The sequence below is a fragment of the Gobio gobio genome (genome assembly GCF_949357685.1).
Source record: "Gobio gobio genome assembly, chromosome: 10".
NCBI classification, from domain to species: domain Eukaryota; kingdom Metazoa; phylum Chordata; class Actinopteri; order Cypriniformes; family Gobionidae; genus Gobio; species Gobio gobio.
In genome coordinates, this window is record NC_137116.1 from 12371824 (window position 1) to 12398803 (window position 26980).

At 40.7% G+C, this 26980-nt stretch overlaps 1 protein-coding gene across 1 annotated transcript in view; it reads right to left on the reverse strand.

Moving 5' to 3' along the window:
* The window catches only part of ikbkb (inhibitor of nuclear factor kappa B kinase subunit beta), an 88550-nt gene extending 62912 nt beyond the window's left edge, over window positions 1-25638 (reverse strand). The window contains exons 1-5 of the mRNA XM_079827459.1: window positions 25455-25638; window positions 22015-22135; window positions 8681-8775; window positions 763-880; window positions 559-628 (exon numbers count right to left, since the gene is read on the reverse strand). Of these exons, the coding sequence (XP_079683585.1) occupies window positions 559-628; window positions 763-880; window positions 8681-8775; window positions 22015-22119 (388 nt within the window). The 5' untranslated portion in view covers window positions 22120-22135; window positions 25455-25638. The remainder of the gene's footprint in view (window positions 1-558; window positions 629-762; window positions 881-8680; window positions 8776-22014; window positions 22136-25454) is intronic.
* Window positions 25639-26980: the final 1342 nt, after the last annotated feature.

Sequence of the window (26980 nt, forward strand, 5' to 3'; positions counted from 1 at the left end):
GGGAACGATCAGACAATCCATATATAGGGGATAGGGAACGATTAGACAATCCATATATAGGGGATAGGGAACGATCAGACAGTGCACTATATAGGGGATAGGGAACGATCAGACAATCACTATATAGGGGATAGGGAACGATCAGACAATCACTATATAGGGGATAGGGAACAATCAGACAATCACTATATAGGGGATAGGGAACAATCAGACAATCACTATATAGGGGATAGAGAACGATCAGACAGTGCACTATATAGGGGATAGGGAACGATCAGACAGTGTTTTAGTAGAGCTCCCACACAGTTTTCTCCATTTTCTTGCTAAAAAAAGACTTCTTTCTGGTAATGCGAGTGTGTGCGTGTGTATGTGTGTGTGTGTGTGTGTGTGTGTGTGTGGGGGGGGGGGTCTCATGTTTTTGTCACCTTTTTCAACCCTGATGAGTTTGCACCCCTGCATATCTCACCCAAATTTGGGTTGCAACAACCCAGCATTTTGGGGTGTTGCGACTGGTGTGAATAACTTTGTAAAGCCATTGGCTGGTGTATGTGGACTCACATATATCCTGAATCAGTGTCAGTACAGCAGCTTCTCTCATGCCACAGCAGTTCTCAAGCAGGTTCAGGTACTGAACATACAGAAAGCACAGAGAGTATTTTAATAATGCAACATGAACACGCAACTGAATTATTGGAACATTCATATACCATGGTTTTATCATGCTGCATGTTTACCCAAAACCCATTTTTGTAAGTGCCACACCTTGCGTAGGTCTCCTCCCTGGCAGTACTCCATGGCCAGCAATGGCAGGTCATTTGTGGCCAGTTTCTGGAGTTCTTCTGGAACGTCTCTCGCCGCCACCACATTGATGTGATTCAACCTGCGAGAAGACACACGCTTCATCATTACGTGCAAACAACAGAGAACTCAACGTACATATAATCTGGGTTGCATAATGTTGTTATTAAAAATGTGTTTGTAATATTCAGACGGCTGGCCGGCCCTGCCCTACACGAACCTCCAATAAAACACACGCTTAGGACAAAGAGGAATAAAAACAGATGAATTCCAGGCACCATAACAGGATAACTGCAACGACAACACCTAAAACTATCATCTGAGAAAATAAACAGCTCGTTTTAACCTTCATGGGCACCATCCTGACATAATTGCTCTAATAACAAAAATTAGAGAGAGTTGCCTAAGAGGGATTTCATTACATCTCTTGCTTTTCTTCTTTCTTCTTCCCTATCCCCTATATAGTGCACTGTCTGATCGTTCCCTTTCCCTTATATAGCGCACTGTCTGATCGTTCCCTATCCCCCTATATAGTGCAATGTCTGATCGTCCACTATCCCCTATATAGCACACTGTCTGATCGTTCCCTATCCCCCTATATAGTGCACTGTCTGATCGTTCCCTTTCCCCTATATAGTGCACTGTCTGATCATTCCCTATCCCCCTATATAGTGCAATGTCTGATCGTCCACTATCCCCTATATAGCACACTGTCTGATCGTTCCCTATCCCCATATATAGTGCACTGTCTAATCGTCCACTATCCCCTATATAGCACACTGTCTGATCGTTCCCTTTCCCCTATATAGCGCACTGTCTGATCGTTCCCTATCCCCCTATATAGTGCAATGTCTGATCGTCCACTATCCCCTATATAGCACACTGTCTGATCGTTCCCTATCCCCCTATATAGTGCACTGTCTAATCGTCCACTATCCCCTATATAGCACACTGTCTGATCGTTCCCTATCCCCCTATATAGTGCACTGTCTGATCGTTCCCTATCCCCTATATAGCACACTGTCTGATCGTTCCCTATCCCCTATATAGTGCACTGTCTGATCATTCCCTATCCCCTATATAGCGCACTGTCTGATCGTTCCCTATCCCCTATATAGTGCACTGTCTGATCGTTCCCCATCCCCTATATAGTGCACTGTCTGATCGTTCCCTATCCCCTATATAGTGCACTGTCTGATCATTCCCTATCCCCTATATAGCGCACTGTCTGATCATTCCCCATCCCCTATATAGTGCACTGTCTGATCGTTCCCCATCCCCTATATAGTGCACTGTCTGATCGTTCCCTATCCCCTATATAGTGCACTGTCTGATCATTTCCTATCACCTATATAGTGCACTGTCTGATCATTCCCTATCCCCTATATAGTGCACTGTCTGATCGTTCCCTATCCCCTATATAGTGCACTGTCTGATCGTTCCCTATCCCCTATATAGTGCACTGTCTGATCGTTCCCTATCCCCTATATAATGCACTGTCTGATCGTACCCTATCCCCTATATAATGCACTGTCTGATCGTACCCTATCCCCTATATAGTGCACTGTCTGATCGTTCCCTTTCCCCTATATAGTGCACTGTCTGATCATTCCCTATCCCCCTATATAGTGCACTGTCTGATCGTTCCCTATCCCCTATATAATGCACTGTCTGATCGTACCCTATCCCCTATACAGTGCACTGTCTGATCGTACCCTATCCCCTATATAGTGCACATTTAAACCTCACCAATCTCTTATAAATCTGTAAGCTTGCATGCCTCCAAACAAGTGCATCCGATAGTAAGAGTTGTTTTTCCATATTGTATCTTAAACTATGAGTGTGTTTTGAAAATATACAGTCTCTGAAAAGTAATATCTTGCTTCTTGTTTGAAAAGTAACATGTTCAAGATGACCAAACCTTATACTCTACTATAAATCCTTGTTGCTAAGTTATGAATCAGACAGCAAAGACTCATCAGAAATGGTCTGTTATCATTGCGGGTTACGGCGGACACATCAGAGTCTAACACACACCGACACACACACTGCTCATTTATCATGACGGGTGAGTTTAATCAGACCTCATGCCGGTTTGACGTCAGTCTATTTCTGAGCTGCGGCTAATACGGTCAAACCCCTCGGAAAACATGACGGGATTCCTTTCCCTCCACTTAAGCAGCTTCAACTGCAGGACATTTCTGACATTGAGCACTGATATCATCATGATTAAGGGTTGATGATCCTCACTGTATGTGTGAACTAGAGAAACTCCGTCTTGGGTGTGTTCCCCAAAAACATCTGTGTGTGTGATCGTTGTGGTTTGGCTCTGCAAGAGGGTGTTGGAGTCCAGGTTTGTGGCTCAGACCAAGTCTGGGGACAGACAGCTCAGCCTCTGCTATAAATCTGAGGAAAGCAACATGTCCCCCAACCCCTCTCACTCGTCACACAAACACTGCAGCCTGGCTAACCAGCGCAATCCGTGGAACCACACGCAGCCTCATCAAAACACTCACACACTGACACTCAGCGGACAACGTGCAGTTTCAACCATTCAAAATCATCCTGCATGCACAATAATCTAGATTAAATGTAGTGTGGATGACACCCAGAACTCAATAGTACTACTATTGTTTATTGTAGCAGGGTAATCAAATGTTCTTTTAAAAGGGTTGAATTGAGAAATGTAATTTTCCTTGAGCTTTTGACATATTAGAGGTCATCATACTATTAGAGTATCCTGTGAGTTTCAGAACTGAAGCTTTCATTGAAACCAGGGTCTGAAAATATTTCATTTTGGAATGTGCCAATTTATGACATCACAGATATTTGAAAGACCGCCTCTGCAGAAGAAGATCAACGCCTACTTCATCATCACAACTTTGGCCCCGCCCACCGGAGTGTTAGTGAGATGACGAAGAGAGACGAACTGACTAAGAATAACGTTATTTTCCAAAGGATCCCAATGCTAGGAATTAGTAATGGGCGATATAAACGATACAAAATTGGCCAACGATAGAGATTTTAATTCTATTGCAATTCAATCGCGATAATGCATGTTAAATGAAGCAATCTACCCGTGAGAGCCACGAGCTGCAACCGGCTGCAACGCATCATCGTATTCATCATCTTGAGTAAACATAGCTGAAAGCGAAACGGAGGAGCTGGTGAAAAAGACCAGCGCAACATCCATTATTTGGACTTCGGATTTAAGACGTTTAAGCTATACTCTGCAGAGTGTGTGGGGCAATATCTCCGGCTAATAGAGTTCTGCCACCATCCATCCAATAATGAAACAAGTCTTTATGAGTGAGTCAGTGAATCATTCATTCAAGAGATTTGTTGTTCAAAAACGCTGATTCATCCAGTAATGAAACAAGTCTTTATGAGTGGGTAATTGAATCATTCATTCAAGAGATTCGTTCAAAAACGCTGATTCCTCCATTAATGAAACAAGTCTTTATGACTGAGTCATTGAATCATTCATTCAAGAGATTCGTTCAAAAACGCTTATTCATCCAGTAATGAAACAAGTCTTTATGAGTGTGTCATTGAATCATTCATTCAAGAGATTCGTTCAAAAACGCTGATTCATCCAGTAATGAAACAAGTCTTTATGAGTGAGTCATTGAATCATTCACTCAAGAGATTCGTTCAAAAACGCTGATTCACAGGGTTGCCATATTGGGCGGTTTCCCGCCCAATTGGGCGGTTTCGCAATCTATTTTGCAGGCAAAAATGGGTTTGGGCGGGTGGATAAAAATTGGGCTGGTTTTGGATCAGTTCGGCGGGTTTTTTGTTGCCGAGATACCGGCACTTCAGATCCTTCTTCCTGCGACCCTCTGTTCAGCAGGCAGTAGTCTCTCTCTCTCTCTCTCTCTCACACACACACACACACACACACACACACATACACACACACAGCTCTGGGCTGGCTGACGTGCCCTGGCGTACACTCACAACAGACACTCCCTCCCACTACCTTCAGCTCATTTCGGTTCGTGGAATAAAGGCAATAGCTTTATGATATTAGGCCTAATTGTTCAAAATCACAGGTGTTAAACTCAAGTTTGCTATTATATTTAGCGTATGAAAATATATTTTTTGTGTAGAGATGGCCCGCCATGCGCCAACGTTCTGCTTCTGCAAAGAGCGCACTGACACATGTTCTATAAATAATATGTTCAACACGATTTTCATGTAATGTTATTCATGAATATGCATGTTTCATGTGGCTATTCGAAATAATTGAAATGTTAAAGTGTGTTATTTTGTATGTCCATATATCCACTCAATGTTTTCATGTTAGGCTGCTTTTGTTCCAAGCGACTTTTATTGACAATAAACAGACTCATTGATCGCCTAAGTTGATCGCATTATTTTCCGTAACATAAGCTTATAGTTTAATAGTATAATGGTCAGACTGAGGACGCTATTGCGTCCATTCCGTTTTCCTTTTTTAAACCAGAAATAAAATATGGAAACGCGGTTTCTTCTTTTTTTATTTTAACACTGATTAAAAGAATTAGCAGATACAAGGTAATTTTCCTAATAGCTTATTATTATTTTATTAAAAATAATAAAAGTGATGTATAACTTGTTTTTTTTGTTTTTTTTATGTGTAAATATGCTCAATTTAATTTCTAGCGTTTTAGCATCAATAGGCCTACACAGATTCTAAAAGTGCCCATAGCTGTGCCTTTTCTTCTGGAATCAATAGAATGACTACGGACAGCATAGAAGGTCCGTGTACTTTTTTGTTCATTCATTATTCTATTTCGGAATGAAAGATGAAATTTAAAAAAGGGTGCAGGTTTGTTTTTTTGTTTAAAATAAAAAAAGCAGAAATGGCTGTATTTTGTTTTCCTAATGTATTGTTGTCATCGTTTGACAACAACCGATTGTTTTTTAATTTGTAGGCTAATCATTATTTGTAAGTTTATTGTGTTTCATTTGACTGATCGTTTACCTGGAAATAATTTTACAAAAGAACATTTGTAAATTGGCATTTTTTATATGAATCTGTTCGTTTTTAGTTTATAAAACTGCAAAACGTAATTTAAATAAATCCAAAAATAAGTTATTTTATTTTGTGTCCATGGAATTTGTGTATATAGCCTACGTTTTGATTTAAATTTTGTTATTCAACATAGTAGCCTATTTAAAAATACAACAACCATTCCATTTTTGTTTTTTGTTTCCATGGTTGAAAACGAAAAATGGGCGCAAAAGTACACAGTCCATTGCGTTCATTTCATTGAATGTTGTTTCTGAAATCGGATAGGCTAGTCGATAAATGGGTCATTTTAAAGCTTGTTAATGATTTCAATGTATTTAAACGAGAAACAAGCCAAAAAAAATTGGGCGGGTTTTGGGCGGTTTTTGGCGAAGTTTTGGGCTGGAAAACCCTGCTGGCATCTGGCAACCCTGCTGATTCATCCAGTAATGAAACAAGCCTTTATGAGTGAGTCATTGAATCATTCACTCAAGAGATTCGTTCAAAAATGCTGATTCACCCAGTAATGAAACAAGTCTTTATGACTGAGTCATTGAATCATTCATTCAAGAGATTTGTTCAAAAACGCTGATTCATCCAGTAATGAAACAAGGCTGCGTCCCAATTGGCATACTATCCGTACTAAATAGTATTCGAAAAAAGAATTAGTATGTCCCAAATCGTAGTATGTTGAAAAGAGTATTCCAAAGATTCCCGGATGGTTTACTATTTCCGGTCAGAATCCGAAGTGCAGATCGATGCGCACTCTAACGGCTGATATTGCCCACAACCCATTGCGAGATGGACGAGGATTCGATTAGAACTACAAACACGGATAAAAAGTGTTAAAAAACTACAAACATGACGGTTACGCGAGTCTGACGGTTAAGTGGAGAGGATTAGATAAAGTGGTTTGAGTGAGCAATTATCAGTATTTAACCTGACGAAAATATATTTATTCAATATTATCCACATTATATTTCTCCTTCAGCAGCATTGAGAACTTTTGTAATGATACGTTTGGCCATTAACTTGGCAAACACATGAGAGGAGTCTCTGCATTAAAGACGCACGAAAGGCAGATCCACGAGCGACTACATTTCTCTCCGATACGGTAGGAAATTAAATTGAAAGTGAGGGATTTGAACTGTGACGATGATTGACAGGGCAGTTTAAACGGTGACGCACGTAACAGAGTCCGTTATAGATGACGAAGTAGTACGTCCCAAAGCTTGCATACTCTTCTGCTACACACTCAAAAGTATGTACTTTTTCTTCACAAAAAGAGTACATACTTTTAGGACGTAGTATAAGTAGGCGAATTGGGACGCAGCCCAAGTCTTTATTACTGAATCATTGAATCATTCATTCAAGAGATTTTTTCAAAAACGCTGATTCATCCAGTAATGAAACAAGTCTTTATGAGTGAGTTATTGAATCATTCATTCAAGAGATTTGTTAAAAAACGCTGATTCATCCAGTAATGAAACAAGTCTTTATGAGTGAGTCATTGAATCATTCATTCAAGAGATTCGTTGTTCAAAAACGCTGATTCATCCAGTAATGAAACAAGTCTTTAAGAGTGAGTCATTGAATCATTCATTCAAGAGATTCGTTGTTCAAAAACGCTGATTCATCCAGTAATGAAACAAGTCTTTATGAGTGAGTCATTGAATCATTCATTCAAGAGATTTGTTCAAAAACGCTGATTCACCCAGTAATGAAACAAGTCTTTATGAGTGGGTAATTGAATCATTCATTCAAGAGATTCGTTCAAAAACGCTGATTCCTCCAGTAATGAAACAAGTCTTTATGACTGAGTCATTGAATCATTCATTCAAGAGATTCGTTCAAAAACGCTGATTCATCCAGTAATGAAACAAGTCTTTATGAGTGAGTCATTGAATCATTCACTCAAGAGATTTGTTCAAAAACGCTGATTCATCCAGTAATGAAACAAGCCTTTATGAGTGAGTTATTGAATCATTCACTCAAGAGATTCGTTCAAAAATGCTGATTCATCCAGTAATAAAAACAAGTCTTTATGAGCCAGTCATTGAATCATTCACTCAACCCGTTTTTTTGAAATAATTAATGAAACATTTGAAATAGACTTCAGCAATTATCAGTTTGTCAGAACCTCTAGTAAATTATATTATATTTTTGTTTAGTTGTCCATTCAGAATCATGGGAGAATCTCTGTTTGAAACAAAAAATTGTGATCCTCCAGAATCGTGCAGCTCTAGTTCACGCCCCCCAAAAAACTTAATACAATAAAGCAGCTTTCCAATAAACAACTGGACATGAAGACATGAAGACAGCCACATCTAAACCAATAACCTCCAGAGATGCACTTGCTCCTAATTTAAGATGAGCCTGAAGGTGTTGTGACGATTCTGTGGCCGTTATACTGGGTCACTTTTTACTACTGTGGTGTCATAAATCCATCCCTCTTTGTTTTGCACAGAACTTTTGTTCATAAAAACACTTATAAATAGCCGAATAACAACGGAAGGCTTTGCGTGGTCACTTAATGGACTGCACATTAAACGATGGAAAACATAGAAGAGATTCAGTGGGCAAAAGATGGAAAAATACCATGAACATAAGAGCGTGTTCTCTTTAAAGAAGCATCTGCTATGACATGAACGCCAACATCAAGTTATCGGCCAAACAAATGGGTGTAGCCATTAGCAGAATGACTGTGAAGGAGTCATGTTATTTTCATTTTTTTAATCACCCTGAATTCCACTAAAAATGTTTGCGCACCAAAGTTTGTTTTTCATTAAGATGTTCTGACCTCTGACGCTGATCAGACTTCTATGTAAATGCTCTTGACATGAGGGGGAAGAAACAGGAAATTGACTCTGGACAGGAAATATTCACCTCTTCATGATCTGAATCTCTAAACTCCATCTGCCTTTGTTCTTGACGCTGAGCTCCTGCCGGCACTGTTTGATGGCGATCTGAACGCTGCTCTCCTGTACACACACACACACACAGACAGATGTTAAGAAACATCACAGACTAAATGACTGTGACAGTACCACAGTACACTGATGGTCTCACATGGTAATACTTATAATATACAGTAAGCACAAACAATGGTGAAGTGGAAATGATCCGCTTACATTTCACCACCACAATACAATCTTTATTTCCCTTGCTTTAAAAATAATAATAACACATTTTATAATGCACCTTTCTTATACACAAAGAAAGTATAAGAAAGATATATATATATACACCAATTTGACGCTGGGAGAATGAAGGGACATGTTTTTTAAATTGACCAAATTAAGGGCGTTTTCACACCTGAAAGTCCGCACCAAGGTCCGAACTGAAGTTCATGTTTTGATACATTTGATACTTTCGGTTAGTTTTGGTTTGGTTTCACATTGCAATTATGCGAGCGCACAAAATAACTTTACACGACACACTTACGTCCACTCGTCATCATCTATGTGGGCGGCATCTGGACATTGATTGGTTTGTAAACGGACGTGTGTCTGACGTCAGCGTCTTTGACAAGAGTGAATGAACGGACGCATATCGTTGCCACTATTGAACAGTGCGCATTGCTTGACTATTTTCTTTACGTTACGTTTAAAAGTGGACATTTCAAGCTTTATATACACATATTTCTCATGCTTGTGAGACGAGTAGCTGCTGAGTTTCGGTTCATTTGAGACGCGCTCCAGTTCATGTGTAAAGCATGTGATCGCTCCTGCGATTATTGTCTGCTATAGATTATTTGCTTCTTATTTATTAATTCCAGGCAATCATCTGATTAAACGTTGATTAAAATTAAGAAACAATTTATACAAAACAATTCACATTAAAGAAAGGCTTTCTAAGCCAAATCATACAAAATTTCTTTCAAAATCATTTGTGACCTTCTGTCTTCTGACATATTGCGCATCTTTTCACTTTTCATAATCAATGTAGCCTAGATTGAATTTAAAAATAACATTAAAATATTTAAACATAAACAGGAACTTCCTGTAAATGGTCTGAAAGTACGAACCATACAGAAAATGCTTTCACCCTAGAAACGAACCGAACCGTTGTTCAGTTTGATCCGGACCGAGACGACCTCTTTTCGTCGGACCAAATTTCGTCTGTTTGGTCCGGACCGTGGTCCAGGGCAGGTTTCACACCTGTAATTTTTCCGGACCAAACTGAAAAGTCCGAAAATCCGGACCAAACAAGGTAGTTGTGAAAGGGCCCTAAGGGTGTGGATGTATCTTTCCCGCTCTATGGCAGGACGGCTGGACATAAAATCACATGGCATGTTTAATCTGAGTGATTTCTTAAAGGTCCCATGGCATGGATTTTTTATTTTATTTGATAATGTTTCCTGAGGTGTACTTATATTGTTAGTATGATTTTTGCATCATAAAATGTCATAATTTAGAAATAAAAGGCATTTTTTCTATACTGCTGTTTGCCCTGTGGCTGAATGCCCTGTTTCAAGGGGCGTGTCTGCTGTGAGGCTTCAGTAAAAACGCCCACTGTTGTGATTGGCTGAGGGGGCGTGGTTTAACGAGGTCTACGAGGCACAAGACTGCCAGAGAGACGGATGTCACTTCTCATCAGTTCTCTCAGCATGTCTCAGTTCAGGGTGAACTGTTGTAGTTACAGCATATACTTCAGGTTATTAGTTTATTTCTAGTCGGAGGGGCTGTCACTCATGTCAGAAAGTTAGTAACTTTAGTAAATGATGAATCAGCGCTGACTCGAGACGCGAAACGTTTAGAACGATTCAGTCCGATTTGGTGAACTGGTTCGACCGGTTCACTAAAAATAATTATTCGATCGCGAACCAGACATCACTAGTGGACCAGACAGAGCGATTGCTAACAAAGTTAACGTATATTGTACTGAGTTGTGCGAGCGCTGTCAGCGCAAGTTTATTTTGTTTGTATCTGAGAGTTCTGAATAAACCCAGTCACGCCGAGCCCGTCTTCCTCCTTATTCTACCAACTTTGTAACACATGTAATGTACCATTACAGGAGATGAAGGAGTTACGAGTAAGTGTTGATTATAGCATTATTTTTAGATATTTTACTATCATATGAAAAGCGTCAGTGACTCACATTGAGTACACAGCGCAAACAAAGACACAACAGCAGTAATCGAATGTAATCCAGTTTATTGTGGGGAAAGCTGCCTAGCCCAGATACGCTCACGCTTACCCCCCTTCTGCTTAATCTCGCGCCGCGTTTGGTGCCTCCGCTGTGGGCCAGATGCAGTACTGGGGGTCGGGGATGTTGAAGGCCGACCGGTCAGTGCAGCCCGAGCTTCGGCGTGTGTGAGGTTTATCTCTAAAGAGATGTGAGTCTGCCGATGTTGAGCAGAAACTCACGACTGTATGCACATTTTAGAACAGATAGACGCGACGAGGACGTACAAAAACACTGACTCACAAGATAGAAAACACGAAAACACCGTTCTGTCGGGAGAGAGAGAAGCCGCAGCGTGTGCACGAATAATAAAGTTCTGTGTGAACTTGAATAATTAGCTACACATCAGAAATCTGATCACAGATCAGAAGGAACTGAAAAAAGACTTCTGTTTTCATTTGTACATCCAAACACTGAGAAACTGCCAGCATTCACTCGTTCACAAGCCAAGATCTCTCGAGGACAAACAAATATGGCGCTCGCATGGGCGTGCCAAATTCTCTGGGCGGAGGAAAGGGAGGTAACCGTTCCTGTTATGATGTCATAACAGGAAAATTCCAGATCAGCTCGTCTGAGCTGTCATTTTCTCAAAGGCAGAGCCAGAACTCGGTTTACACCGATCAAAATTTCTAGCCACTTGGGGACAATATTCAGGCTAGGGGAACTCTTAATATTCGTTCAACATATTAATGTTGAAAAACCTCATAAAATGGAAATTTCATGCCATGGGACCTTTAAGGTTTTCACGCCTGCAGGCTGTGTACGGATGTTGTTTTGTGTCTAGTTTATTTTCCCCTAAAAAGGGGCGGTGACGCAATTGACAGTTAAGTTCCCGGATGTGCTGGTAGTCTGTATTTCAGTGCTGTGACGTATTTCCAAGTGAAACGGAATATCGAATAGTATTATTTAATAAATATTACTTTCTATAAATAATATGCCGTATTTGATGTTGAGAAAAGGGTCCGTCAGTGATTGCAATAGTGGACTTCAGTGACATTATTCTGAGTGACTGGTTGTAAACAAGGAAGATGTTTCAGCTGTCAATCTTTTAAAAGAACAGATATCGCTTTCCTCAGCGGACATTCAAACTGATTTTTTAATAATATGGACATCAACCAGAAGAACTATATCAGATGCAGGTAATACACTCGTTTAGTCGATCTTCCTCTCATAATATACAATAGGCTTCAATGAAGCGACTCAACATTTCTTTGTTAGTTTTAAAGTGACGTTTTAGTATTAGTACTGGAGGCTTTGGCTCAGATGTCAAACTGTCAACTTGAGATTTGAACCTGTGGCAGAAGAAAGTAGTTCCTCTCTAAAGAGTGTTTTTAAAGACTCTATTGTTGTTTCTGATTTATTTACACACTTGTGCCGTCAAACTGTTGTATAAACGCAATATTACACTCGTAGCCGTGCAATATAGCTGTATATCAGCAGCACGTACAGCCATATCGCACTGCTACTCATGTGATATCACTCATGTTTCTGTGACCTTTGGAGCCTAGCATGAGTCTACAAGCATAATGAATGAATGATAAACAGCGGATGATAAATGCATGAGTGTGAGGGGTAAAGAATTATGTCATTGTATAGCGAAATTCAGGGAGGAAATCAAAAAGGCGCCACTTGAATTCCACCATGCCCATTTCCTACGATACTTCCCTTTAGTTCACACAGGAATTATGACACCCGGTGACATCAGCCGGAAATGGCATAAAGCGAGAGAAACCAATGCAATCAGGTGAGTAAGCCAACATGATGCTTTTCGCATTTAGTGAACTCAATGACATCATGGCAGGTTTCAACAGTCTTTAAAGGGATAGTTCACCCAAAAATGAAAATTCCCCCATGATTTACTCACCCTCAAGCCATCCTAGGTGTATATGACATTCTTCTGTCAGACGAATACGGAAAGGCAGTCCACCGGAAGCTAGATATTTGACTTTATAACGTGTTAAATATGGATATTTTTCTTACACAAACTCATGGCTTCGCTTCAGAAGGCCTTTATTAACCCCCCAGAGCCGTGTGGAGCACTTTTATAATGGATGGATGCACTTTTTTGGGCTTCAAATTTTGGGCTGCCATTATAAAGCTTGGAAGCATTTTTTAATACAACTCAGATTCGTCTGAAAGAAGAATGTCTTATACACTTAGGATGGTTTGAGGGTGAGTCAAGAGATTAACTATCCCTTTAACTGCAATGGTTCAAACCTACAGTGTAAATGCTTCTATTTTGCACTTTTTATATGACTATTCAATATGGTCTCAGACGTTTGCACATACAGAGCGGCCAAAGACACACAAAAACAGTATTTCCACACTGGCTTCAGTGAGCGGTCATCAACATCCGCTTCACCAACACCTAATTATTGGTGACATGACATGATGTCACTGACCGCCAGAGAGTGAGTCTGAGCACAACCTGTGCTGGACAGGATATACAGACAATAAAATGTGATTTACTCTGTAGATACCACTCCTGTTTAATGGTCCAGCGGGTGGAAACGGTGCATCTGATCACTTATTAAAGCAACAGCACAATCATTATCATTAGGAATCATTAATGTTTAATCTTCTTCAGCATTCCTTGAAGACTATATGACCGTCATGCTCAGTAAAGAGTGTGTGTGTGTGTGTGTGTGTGTGTGTGTGTGTGTGTGTGTGTGTGTGTGTGTGTGTGTGTGTGTGTGTGTGTGTGTGTGTGTGTGTGTGTGTGTGTGTGTGTGTGTGTGTGTGTGTGTGTGTGTGTGTGTGTGTGTGTGTGTGTTTCAGTGTAACTACAGCAGGCAATGAGCGATCATGATGTCATCCGTGACAGGAAGTGGGACAAAGCAGGTAGATGCATTTCCTCCTTTCGTTTTATTGTTAGAGTCCCAGTGCTGTGAAGGTTAAATCAGGGGAATCTGAAGTGCCTCTATTTTAGGACGTTCAAACACCTTTATCCAGGATGGGATGGGACGAGCGTTTACCAGCAGACCGCCAAAAAAACACCAATTTAAGTAACAAATTTACATGATGTGTGATTTAGCTAGGCAGTACATGTTATTGGATCACATCCTGGAATAGAATTCCTATTATTATCCTAAACGTTTGTGTCATGAAGTGCCATTGTTCATTTATTGTATAATCATTTTCAAAAGAGTTCCATGTTATTCCAGTGTAACGTGATCAATCACACACATGCTTATTTGATTAGTAACACAGAAATCGAGCAGAAAGTTAAATCTTTCTGAAGAAATTTTCTAAATTAAAGAGGTGGTTGATTATGATCTGACTGGTTTAACTTTAGTGAGTGTGTAGTGTTGCTGTTTGAGCATTAAAGCGGTGGTAAAACACGATTTCACTTTTCTAACTTTAGCTAGTGTGTAATGTTGCTGTTTGAGCATAAACAACATCTGCAAAGTTACAATGTTCAAAGTTTAAAGCAAAGGGAGATATTTGCTTTTAAAGAATTCAATTTCTAAGGACTACAGCAAAAGGCCGGTAGGGACTACAGACATTCCTCCAGAGTCTCTGACATCACTAGCCCCAATATTTACATAAACCCCTTCTCCGAGAATATTAAATAAGGGGGGCGAGTTGTTGTGGTTAGGGTTGGGAACCGCGCAAAATTCCTACGTTTCGGTTCCGAAAACGGTTCTGGTGCAATGTGTGTGCGAAGCGCTGGAAGCGTATCCTTTAATAGCGAGTGACAGCCAGTGTTGCCAAGTCCGTGGTTTTCCCGCAGATTTGGGCTACTTAAACACAGCTGCCGCGGGCTGTGTTTCATGTCCGCGGGTTGAAGCGACCCCAATTATGTGATATTTAGCCCTGGAAATGCGAATTTTACCGGAGAAGCCCCCCTGAAACGTGATTGGCCTTGTTTTGGGCTAGTTTTGAGTAGCAATTGTGCGGGTTTTGTTGTGAAAACCTGGCAACCCTGGCTCACCTCATCATGAATATTAATTACGTTGCCTGCCGCTTCCAGGAGTGCAACGCAGTTCAGCACTGAAAGCCCTCGCGCTACACATTTACGGTTTTGCGTCAGATATTTTCTCGTTGACCAGCAGCATGGCGAAAAGAAAGTCACAAGTATGGATTAATTTCCATTTGAATGATAATGAAGCAAAATGTAACACATGTGAAAAGTTAATAACATGCAAAGGAGGCTGCACTTGCAATTTGACAAAACATTTGCTACAGCACAGAGTGCCACAGGCTTATACCAGATTTATAGTGAAAGGCCTATATATATATATATATATATATTTGTCAACCGTTGAGTCACCATGATTTAGGTAAGCGTTTAGGCACAATTACATTTGTAATGCTGAATTGCAAGTTCACTGAATAACTGAATTACTATTAAATGAATATACAACTAATTAATAAATATAACTAATAAATATAATTTATAACTTGGTTTTATTCAGAGACAGAGAAATAAAATGTAATAAGACAATTTCAGAGGTGTTCATTTGAAAAAAAAAGTGTTGCAAGAATGGCTTAATTAATACTGTAATATATGTACATTACAGGACTTTTTTGACATTGCCAACCTGTAAATAAATTTTAGAGCAAGTAATAAACACAAAATGGATTGTTTGAGTTGTGTATTGTGCCTTTTTCCTTTACCACTATTTGTTTAATAATTTTAATGGGACCGGAATCGGAACCGGAATCGTTAGGCGGAACTGGAACCAGAACCGGAAAATTTCCCACGATTCCCAACCCTAGTTGTGGTATAGTTAGGCTGGAGTGTTGTTGCCGCAATGCCGATGAAACGCTGTTATTTTCATCCGGATTGCAGGTCCACTTTGTTCAGCCTTCCTAGTGACGGGGGAGTTAGAGATCAATGGTTAAAATTTATTTTTAACTCGGCCCCTCATAATTATTACCCAAATCTCGCTCTCTGTGCTGAACATTTCACGGAGGAAAGCTTCCACAATCTTCGCGAGTTCAATGCAGGATTCGCACAACGGCTTGTCCTGAAAGATGGATTTAAAAACAGAAGCTGTTTACGGGCCACAACCTGTAAGTCTGATTTATTTTTCGTCGATGTGTTTTCCTGTAATAGTTTGTATTGTTAATTGTACGTTGTAGCAAGGAAGTAAACAGATGACAACACTGTTTGGCTCTGCAAACCAGCTTGTTAAATGCTCATTCATACTTAACGTTATCCGACAGTTATTACATGTACACCTAATAAAATTATTTTAAATAAAAAAAGGTTCTTGAATACACTTTTGTTAAAGGTCCTGTTCTTCGTGATCCCATTTTTCAAACTTTAGTTAGTGTGTAATGTTGCTGTTAGAGCATAAATAATACCTGTAAAATGATAAAGCTCAAAGGTTTGGACTACATCCTGGTATTTCCTGCTTTAATTACGTCAGTAGAGCAGTTTGTCGACTAACCTCCGCCCACAAGAATACGCGAAAAGGGGGCGTGGTCTTGTTGCTCCCTCGTGGAGAAGAGGAAGTGCTGCGTTCGGTTCGGTTCGGTTCGGTTCGGTTCGGTTCGGTTCGGTTCGGTTGCGTTTGTCGCCATGTCGTTCAGACGCTGTTATTTTCATCCCGGAGTCAAATCACCTTTGTTTGGCCTTCAGGGGCTGTAGTTTGAGCGCGTTCATCTCCCCGTTATGGTAAGAGGCGTGACCTTCCCGGGCAACGTGAGCTAAGCTGCTGTCGAATCACAACACGGGAACCGCTGGCACAATCAGAACTCGTTACGTATTTCTGAAGGAGGGACTTCATAGAACGAGGAAATTCTCAGGCCGTTTTGAGGACAGTGAAAACAGCGGTATACAGATCAGTAAATTGTGTGAAAAATACTGTGTTTTTTTACACATGAAACATGAACACATGTTATATTGCACACTGTAAACACAATCAAAGCTTCAAAAAAACACGAAAAACGGGACCTTTAATAGACAAACACTTATTATTGTTATAAATTAAACACCAACTATTATAATTAGTACAATTATATAACAACGTATCTAAAAAGTGGGCTATGAGACAACAACAACAACTAAAAACAAACCCTTCTGAAACGTCGTTTCACAGCCGTTCTTGAACAGGTTCTGCTCGATCATCTTCACTAAAATTGTCTGGGTCCGATTCAGGCTCAAATTGGTATGGTTTTATTGATGCCATTGTTTCTAATACTACCAAAGCACAGTCTACCGGTAAAGGTAAGCGGCGTGACGTTTCCGACAAACGTACACTAGGCGGTTAGCGAATCACAACACACTGGGCCAGCTAACCAATCTGAGCCCACTGCGTATTTTTGAGGGACTGGCTTCATAGAACCCAGAAACCATCAGAGCGTTTTTACAAGGAGTGACAGAGCAGTGTAGAATAAAAGTAAAATATATGAAAAATAATGCATTTTTTTAAAAACGAAGCATGAACACATGTTACAGTGCACCCCACAAACACAATCAAGCCTGTGTTTTACCACCCCTTTAACAACATCTGCAATGTTACGACCCTCAAAGTTCAAAGCAAAGGGAGATATTTACTTTTACAGAAATCACTTTTTAAGGACTACAACTTCTTCATGGGTTAGTGACATCACAAACCCTAAATTCAAGTCAAGTCAACTTTATTTATATAGCGCTTTTAACAATGCAGATTGTTTCAAAGCAGCTTCACAGTGTTAAACAGGAAAATAATGCAACAGAATCTTATTCGGCCGTACAGTCGCTCCGGAGAAAACAGTGATGTCATCAGATGATTTCAATTATCATACAGTGACATTGTGGGAATTAGATCAGTAATTTAGTTTATATGGTTCATTTAGTTTACTAATTTGATTTATTTGGATATTTAGTTGAAAATGTAGTGTCCCAACTGAGCAAGCCAAGCCAAAGGCGACAGTGGCAAGGAAACCAAACTCCATTAGGTGACCTAATGGAGAAAAATAAACCTTGGGAGAAACCAGGCTCAGTCGGGGGGGTAGTTCTCCTCTGGCCAATTAACAAACAGCGTATGATTATTATTCTGGCAACTTTAAAGGTCAGGGTAGGCCTGTCGCGATAGTCAATAAATCAATTAATCGCACAATAAAACAAAATTAGCTCGATAATTTTTCCAGTCGCGATAATTTCCAGCGTCCGTTTTTATATCCATTTTTGAAGAGCGTTACATTATATGATCACGCTATTATACATGTAAATGCTTCTAAGCGCGACAAGACACAAGAGAATGTGCTGTATGTCAATGTCCTGTGTGTGTGTATGTGTGTCTCCTGCTCCCATCGAGTTCTCTTTTGCTCATGCACAAACAATAACAACAACAGAGATCATTTTGAGTATTCTCATATTAGGAGTCTTAAATTAGTTATATAACGTCTTAAATGAGGAAATGAGATGACGCGGATCTCACGCATGTTCGTTAGCGGCCGTTCTTAAAGTGACAGTAGCACTGATGATGCCTGTCATTAATGTTCATCACACAACAACGGAAACAGAGAAAATTGTAGCTTTAATAACGATGAATCTATATTTTATTTATTATTTATGCAGTTCAGAAAGGTGTTTGATAACTATTACATTTCTGTATAGGCCTATGTCTAACAGGGAAGTCACAGGTAAAAATAACATTTATTATAATGGAATTGCCCACCCCTGTTTTAACGCCTAATAAATGTTGAAATTGGTAGCTTTCAGTTATACTGTAATGTAACGTCATTAATGTTTCATAGAGACATCAGTGATACTGGCCTTCATTCATAAAAACATGACAATACAACACATATTTAAAATATGCTGTCAATAAATTGTTTCTACATTAATTTGGAGAGTAACTGAAATGATTACAATATCAAAAACATTCAAAACGTATTAGTCGTGATTAATTACAGGAAAAAATGTGATTTAGTTAGTTAATTTTTTTTATCGATTCCCAGCACTACCTAAAACACAATCATCCGCTGCAGTTTTCACAGCTGTTTATTCAAGTGTATTTTTTTGTTAACCGACTGAGAGTCCATTGCTTTTTTTGTTTTGTTCATTTATTGTGGATATTTAAAATGTTTTCCGTTTTCAGTGTTAAATAGTCTTTAGAAATAAAAGTTTATTGATCTTTGAAAGGTGTACCTGCATTATTATGCCATTATCATTGTTTTAGATGAAAATGGTCTCAGAACGACAATATTATCGTTTATCGCAATAATTTCTTGGCCAATTTATCGTCCAGCAAAATGTGTTATCGTGACAGGCCTAGGTCAGGGGTCATATTAGATAGGAATATTCGAATGATTGGACGCAACACGCCCCGCCCAGCTCAGTAGCCCCGCCCACTGATGCGAGCATGACAAGTAGGTAAGGACGTGACGTGGCGCTAACACTGGATTGAGCAACACACTCATGTGAGTAAAAGGTTTTACTTCACATTGTTTCTCTTCTCAAGAAGAGGGCGGAGCTTCAAGAGCTCGTGTTAGCATCCGATTACCTCACGCACACACACACTGAAAATGTCAGAAACTGCTCAGCCTTTTATGTTCAAACCGGAGTCGGACAATGATGGAGAGACTCAAGAAGAAGAGACGACATGTAGAACGAGACAGGACGTTTCTGAAAGGATAGTTGATGAATTTATGAGTTAACGATCTTCAGTCATTGATTAGCATATTCTGTCATGATAATCTATAAATCGCTGGTGTGGGGTAAGATGAGCCAGTTAACAGGCTTCAGTTTCTGAGAGGAGTGCTACATGCTTGTTCTCAACAGGTTCCCGGGGCAGGTTTATGTATATTTTAGGGTTAGTGATGTCACCAACCCATGAATAAGCTTGTTGTAGTCCCTACCAGCCGTTTGTTGTAGTCCTTAAAAAGCGATTTCTGTAAACTTTCAGCAGTGGGCGTTTACACTGAAGTCTCACAGCAGCCAATCACAGCAGTGGGCGTTTACACTGATGTCTCACAGCAGCCAATCACAGCAGAGGGCGTTTACACTGATGTCTAACAGCAGCCAATCACAGCAGTGGGCGTTTACACTGATGTCTAACAGCAGCCAATCACAGCAGTGGGCGTTTACACTGAAGTCTCACAGCAGCCAATCACAGCAGTGGGCGTTTACACTGATGTCTCACAGCAGCCAATCGCAGCAGTGGGCGTTTACACTGATGTCTAACAGCAGCCAATCACAGCAGTGGGCGTTTACACTGAAGTCTCACAGCAGCCAATCACAGCAGTGGGCGTTTACACTGATGTCTCACAGCAGCCAATCACAGCAGTGGCCGTTTACACTGAAGTCTCACAGCAGCCAATCACAGCAGAGGGCGTTTACACTGATGTCTCACAGCAGCCAATCACAGCAGAGGGCGTTTACACTGATGTCTAACAGCAGCCAATAACAGCAGTGGGCGTTTACACTGATGTCTAACAGCAGCCAATCACAGCAGTGGGCGTTTACACTGAAGTCTCACAGCAGCCAATCACAGCAGAGGGCGTTTACACTGATGTCTCACAGCAGCCAATCACAGCAGTGGCCGTTTACACTGAAGTCTCACAGCAGCCAATCACAGCAGAGGGCGTTTACACTGATGTCTCACAGCAGCCAATCACAGCAGAGGGCGTTTACACTGATGTCTAACAGCAGCCAATAACAGCAGTGGGCGTTTACACTGATGTCTAACAGCAGCCAATCACAGCAGTGGGCGTTTACACTGAAGTCTCACAGCAGCCAATCACAGCAGTGGGCGTTTACACTGATGTCTAACAGCAGCCAATCACAGCAGTGGGCGTTTACACTGATGTCTCACAGCAGCCAATCACAGCAGTGGGCGTTTACACTGATGTCTAACAGCAGCCAATCACAGCAGTGGGCGTTTACACTGATGTCTAACAGCAGCCAATCACAGCAGTGGGCGTTTACACTGAAGTCTCACAGCAGCCAATCACAGCAGTGGGCGTTTACACTGATGTCTCACAGCAGCCAATCACAGCAGTGGGCGTTTACACTGATGTCTCACAGCAGCCAATCGCAGCAGTGGGCGTTTACACTGATGTCTCACAGCAGCCAATCACAGCAGTGGGCGTTTACACTGATGTCTCACAGCAGCCAATCACAGCAGTGGGCGTTTACACTGATGTCTCACAGCAGCCAATCACAGCAGTGGGCGTTTACACTGATGTCTCACAGCAGCCAATCACAGCAGTGGGCGTTTACACTGATGTCTAACAGCAGCCAATCACAGCAGTGGGCGTTTACACTGATGTCTCACAGCAGCCAATCACAGCAGTGGGCGTTTACACTGATGTCTCACAGCAGCCAATCACAGCAGTGGGCGTTTACACTGATGTCTAACAGCAGCCAATCACAGCAGTGGGCGTTTACACTGATGTCTAACAGCAGCCAATCACAGCAGTGGGCGTTTACACTGATGTCTAACAGCAGCCAATCACAGCAGTGGGCGTTTACACTGATGTCTAACAGCAGCCAATCACAGCAGTGGGCGTTTACACTGATGTCTAACAGCAGCCAATCACAGCAGTGGGCGTTTACACTGATGTCTAACAGTAGACACGCCCCTTCAAACAGAGCGTTCAAATCAGAGGCTAAAATCTGGGAAGGAAAAATGGCTTTTATTTCTAAAATAATGCAGTTCATGACCCCTTAAAAGCAAAATTCTAAAGCTTGTTTATTTTGAGGTTTAAATCTGGACCCAAGACTGGATCCACTCGGATCGTGAATCACTTATCATAAATTAATATAATGATAGTGTGCCTTTCTCCACTCCGAGACACTGAGCATCTGCAGCTACACGTATATACTATAAACATTTGCATTTCACAATATATTTATTTGAGCAGGAAACAATAAATCAGTGCTCCTCCTGATCCTAATGCACAGCAGACAGAAAATGCACACGGACGCATGACACAGGAATGTTGTTAAATTCCTAAAACTGCTCGATAGGAATATTATTCCAGCACCCACAAGGATGTTAATCCAGGAAACGCTTCTAGTGTAAATGATGTTGAGGGAAAAGCATGCGCTGAGTTTGTGCTGGACTGCATCTTGGTCATGAATCCTGTTTTACCTTATTTTGCCAGAGAGTGACATTCCCGAAGCCTCCGGTTCCCAGTCGCTCTTTCAGCTCCCAGGGGCCACACATCTGCGGCTGCATGGAGGGCGGACGGCTCATGACGGCCCCTCGAACCCTGGAGAGAGAGAGAGAGAGAGAGAGAGAGAGAGAGAGAGAGAGAGAGAGGAACGACATCAGAACGATGAATAATAATAATGTTAAGAACACTGAGATCCGTGTGTACTAGGATCATGAGTATTTGCTGTAAGAAAAATCTGTGAAAATTAAGAGATCATACAAAATGCATGTTGTTTTTTATTTAGTGCTGTCCTGAATAAGATATTTGAAATAAAAGATAAAAGAAGGCTGTGTGTGTGTGTGTGTGTGTGTGTGTGTGTGTGTGTGTGTGTGTGTGTGTGTGTGTGTGTGTGTGGTTCCCTGATGATCCATGGCTGTGTGTGTGTGTGTCGTTCCCTGATGATCCACGGCTGTGTGTGTGTGTGTGTGTGTGTGTCGTTCCCTGATGATCCACGGCTGTGTGTGTGTGTGTGGTTCACTGATGATCCATGGCTGTGTGTGTGTGTGTGTGTGTGTGTGTGTGTGTCGTTCCCTGATGATCCACGGCTGTGTGTGTGTGTGTGTGTGTGTGTGTCGTTCCCTGATGATCCACAGCTGTGTGTGTGTGTGTGTGTGTGTGTGTGTGTGTGTGTGTGTCGTTCCCTGATGATCCACGGCTGTGTGTGTGTGTGTGTGTGTGTGTGTGTGTCGTTCCCTGATGATCCACGGCTGTGTGTGTGTGTGTGTGTGTGTGTCATTCCCTGATGATCCAAGGCTGTGTGTGTGTGGTTCCCTGATGATCCATGGCTGTGTGTGTGTGTGTGTGTGTCGTTCCCTGATGATCCACGGCTGTGTGTGTGTGTGGTTCCCTGATGATCCACGGCTGTGTGTGTGTGTGTGTTTGCGTGTTTCCCTGATGATCCACGGCTGTGTGTGTGTGTGTGTGTGTGTGTGTGCGTGTGGTTCCCTGATGATCCACGGCTGTGTGTGTGTGTGTGTGTGTGTGGTTCCCTGATGATCCACGGCTGTGTGTGTGTGTGGTTCCCTGATGATCCACGGCTGTGTGTGTGTGTTTGCGTGTTTCCCTGATGATCCACGGCTGTGTGTGTGTGTGTGTGTGTGTGTGTGTGTGTGGTTCCCTGATGATCCACGGCTGTGTGTGTGTGTTTGCGTGTTTCCCTGATGATCCACGTCTGTGTGTGTGTGGTTCCCTGATGATCCACGGCTGTGTGTATATGTGTGTGTGTGTGGTTCCCTGATGATCCACAGCAGTGTGTGTGTGTGTGGTTCCCTGATGATCCACGGCTGTGTGTTTGTGTGTGTGTGTGTGTGTGTGTGGTTCCCTGATGATCCACGGCTGTGTGTGTGTGTCTGCGTGTTTCCCTGATGATCCACGGCTGTGTGTGTGTGTTTGCGTGTTTCCCTGATGATCCACGGCTGTGTGTGTGTGGTTCCCTGATGATCCACGGCTGTGTGTGTGTGTGTGGTTCCCTGATGATCCACGGCTGTGTGTGTGTGTTTGCGTGTTTCCCTGATGATCCACGGCTGTGTGTGTGTGTGTGGTTCCCTGATGATCCACGGCTGTGTGTGTGTGTGTGGTTCCCTGATGATCCACGGCTGTGTGTGTGTGTTTGCGTGTTTCCCTGATGATCCACGGCTGTGTGTGTGTGTGTGTGTGTGTCGTTCCCTGATGATCCACAACTGTGTGTGTGTGTGTGTGGTTCCCTGATGATCCACGGCTGTGTGTGTGTGTGTGTTGTGTGATGGTTGTTCTTGAGTCTCTTGTTTGTCCTGAGCAGTTAAACTGACCAACCATCTTCAGCTCCTGCACATCTTCAGTTTTTCAGCATCTTCTGCACATCTGAACCCTCTCCAGCAGAGACTGTGTGATTCTGAGATCTGAGGACGACTGAGGGACTCAAACACAACTATTAAAAAAAGCTTCACACATTCACTGACGCTCCAGAAGTAAAGACGGCACATTGAGAGCCGGGGGGGGTTGAAAACTTTTGAACAGGATGAAGATGTCCAAATTTTCAAATATCTTTTTTTTTCATTTAGTACTGCCCTTCTGAAGCAACAGAAGACACTTACATGTTTCCCGGAAGACAAATTAAGTCAATTTATCTTGATCTTCAAAATCCAAAAGTCCTTAATGTGCCGTCTTTCCTTCTGGAGCTTCAGTGAATGTGTGAAGCTTTTTTAATAGTTGTGTTTGAGTCCCTTAGTCGTCTTCAGATCTCAGAATCACACAGTCTCTGCTGGAGAGGGTGCAAATATGCAGAAGATGCTGAAAAACTGAAGATGTGCAGGACCTGGAGGATTTTTCTGAAGAGATGTTAGTCAGTTTAACTGCTCAGGACAAACAAGAGACTCAAGAACAACCATCACACAACACACACACAGCCGTGGATCATCAGGAAACGACACACACACACACAGCCGTGGATCATCAGGAAACGACACACACACACACAGCCGTGGATCATCAGGAAACGACACACACACACACAGCCGTGGATCATCAGGGAACGACACACAGGATTAAGAATGAAGGGTTTATAAACTTCTGAACGGGTCATTTGAATAAATTCAGCTATTTTTTGGTCTTTTGGACGATATGTAAACATCTTTTATTTAAAATATCTTATTCATGACAGTACTAAATAAAAAAACATGCATTTTGTATGATCTCTCTTATTTTGTTAAAAATTATTCTCAGATTCTGCAAGCGGTTCACATACTTTTTCTTGCAACTGTGTGTGTGTGTGAAAATACAGGAGCTAAATATGGCATCTGAGGAGCTCCTCAATTGTAAAAATGATACATAAACTAGATAATTATTGAGTTGTTTATTTATTATTATTATTTAGTAACAATAATTTGTTTATTAGTATGTTGTAAGGGTTTTGGTTAGTGTGTAAACATTTGAAGACATATAAAGACAAAATATAACTCCACTGATAACTGTTTTCAACATTGATCATAATCATAAATGTTTCTTGATCAAATCATATCAGAATGATTTGTGAATGATCATGTGACACTGAAGACTGGAGTAATGATGATAAATTCAGCTTTGAACACAGGAATAAATTACACTTTACTATATATTCACATAGAAAACTGCTGTTTTACATTATAATAATATTTCACAATATTACTGTGTTTGTAATCAAATGAATCTCATGATAGAAATGAAACGTTATTTGATGTCATAAAACAGTTTTGTTCTTTATAACCAGCACATGTTTGTAAACAAGATCAGATGAGTTCAATCTTTCATAAAGCTGCTGTATCCCATAATACTCGCTATAGCTCATATGTTTGATGCTGTTTATTCGCAGTGTTGATGAGCTCGTGTTGACTTTCACCGTGGTCAGTGTGAGGTGATTTACCTGCTGCTGATTTACTCCGATACACTTCTCAAAGCAGACGATTCCTGCGACCTTTACACATCTACGGGTTTCTTTCGTAAATCATCAGTAAATGTTTGTGATTGTATTTGAAAGCAGAAGAGCATTGAGTTTCTCTACTTCCTGAAACTTTCCTTTGCCGTAAATATTGTAAAAGAGCAGACTCGCAAAATAACTTCCGCGTTTACTGTATGCTAGTGCTCATTAGTACATACTAGCATAGAAGATCCGTCATACTTATACTTCTGTACAGTAAACATACAGTAGACAACACTTTTTGACTTTCTCAGTTTGTGTAAATCCACTTCATAATATTTTTTCACAATGTGATTTAATACAGTGCATACTTTTTTTTGGTTACACTTTATTTTAACCCATAACCACAGTGACACTCTGGAAAGGTCTTTTTAAAGCAATATCCCTAAATTTCAACTCAGGAAGTCCCTAAGTGACATATAAGGAACACCCAGGTTCAGTCATGTGACAATTTGGGCATTTGTTTGTTGCCATGGCAACATTTCCAAAATGGTGGCCAGTCTGGTTAGCACATGTTGCAGTGTCAGCAATTTTTTAAAATGCTTGTTTTTGTTTCTAAAGGTATGTTTCAACCCATGCAACAATTCTAACATTTGAATAACTCATCATAAATTACACTTAACCTGATTTTAATACATTTCTTTAAAAAATTGATATAAAACAAGTTACGAAAATATTGTGGTGACATATATGTCACATCGGGCTATTAACCTTACAACAGTTGGTGGAATCTTGATGTGATGTATTTGTCATATTAAGAAAAATATTAATGAGCTGCTCAATTAATTTAGCTGATTCAATTATTTTTTTAGTGTTATATACTTTCTCTATGTGTTATATAAAATCTGGGACTCAGAAAAATGTTAACAGCACTGTTTGAAAAAAAAAGGAAATATTGATCTGTGCATGATCTGCACCAAATGCCAGGAAATCATGCATACTTGGGAAAATGACAAAATGACATACCATGGTGCTGACAATATGTTACGCAACTGTTTTCAAACTCTACTAGCATCTCTACATTTCACTGACAACAATAATTCTTAAAATCAGCAAGCAGGGGATAAGTGTTGGAAGATCCGTCCATGGCTTGATATGTTTTGTTAATAATTTTGAATAATACGCATAATTTGGATATATGTTGTGGAAAAGAAAAGAAACAGAAAAAAAATATTATTTAGCCAAAAAATTAAAAAATGTTTTTTTTTACTGAGAAATAAATGCCCAATGTAAAATATATGTAACATAAAAAATGTATCATAAACGCCCAATGTCACATATATGTAACATTACAGATCTTTCACAAGGAGGGTTTGTATTTCAAAAACAACTGCAGAAACATGTTACAAGTGGTCCATTAAGCCTGTTTTATAAGCCCCATAATTTTCCTATAAGGATAAATTGGTCCGGGCTCTTATGGGTTAAGGTGTCTTTGTTACAGTGTAATTATACATTTATGTACTGAGTATTAT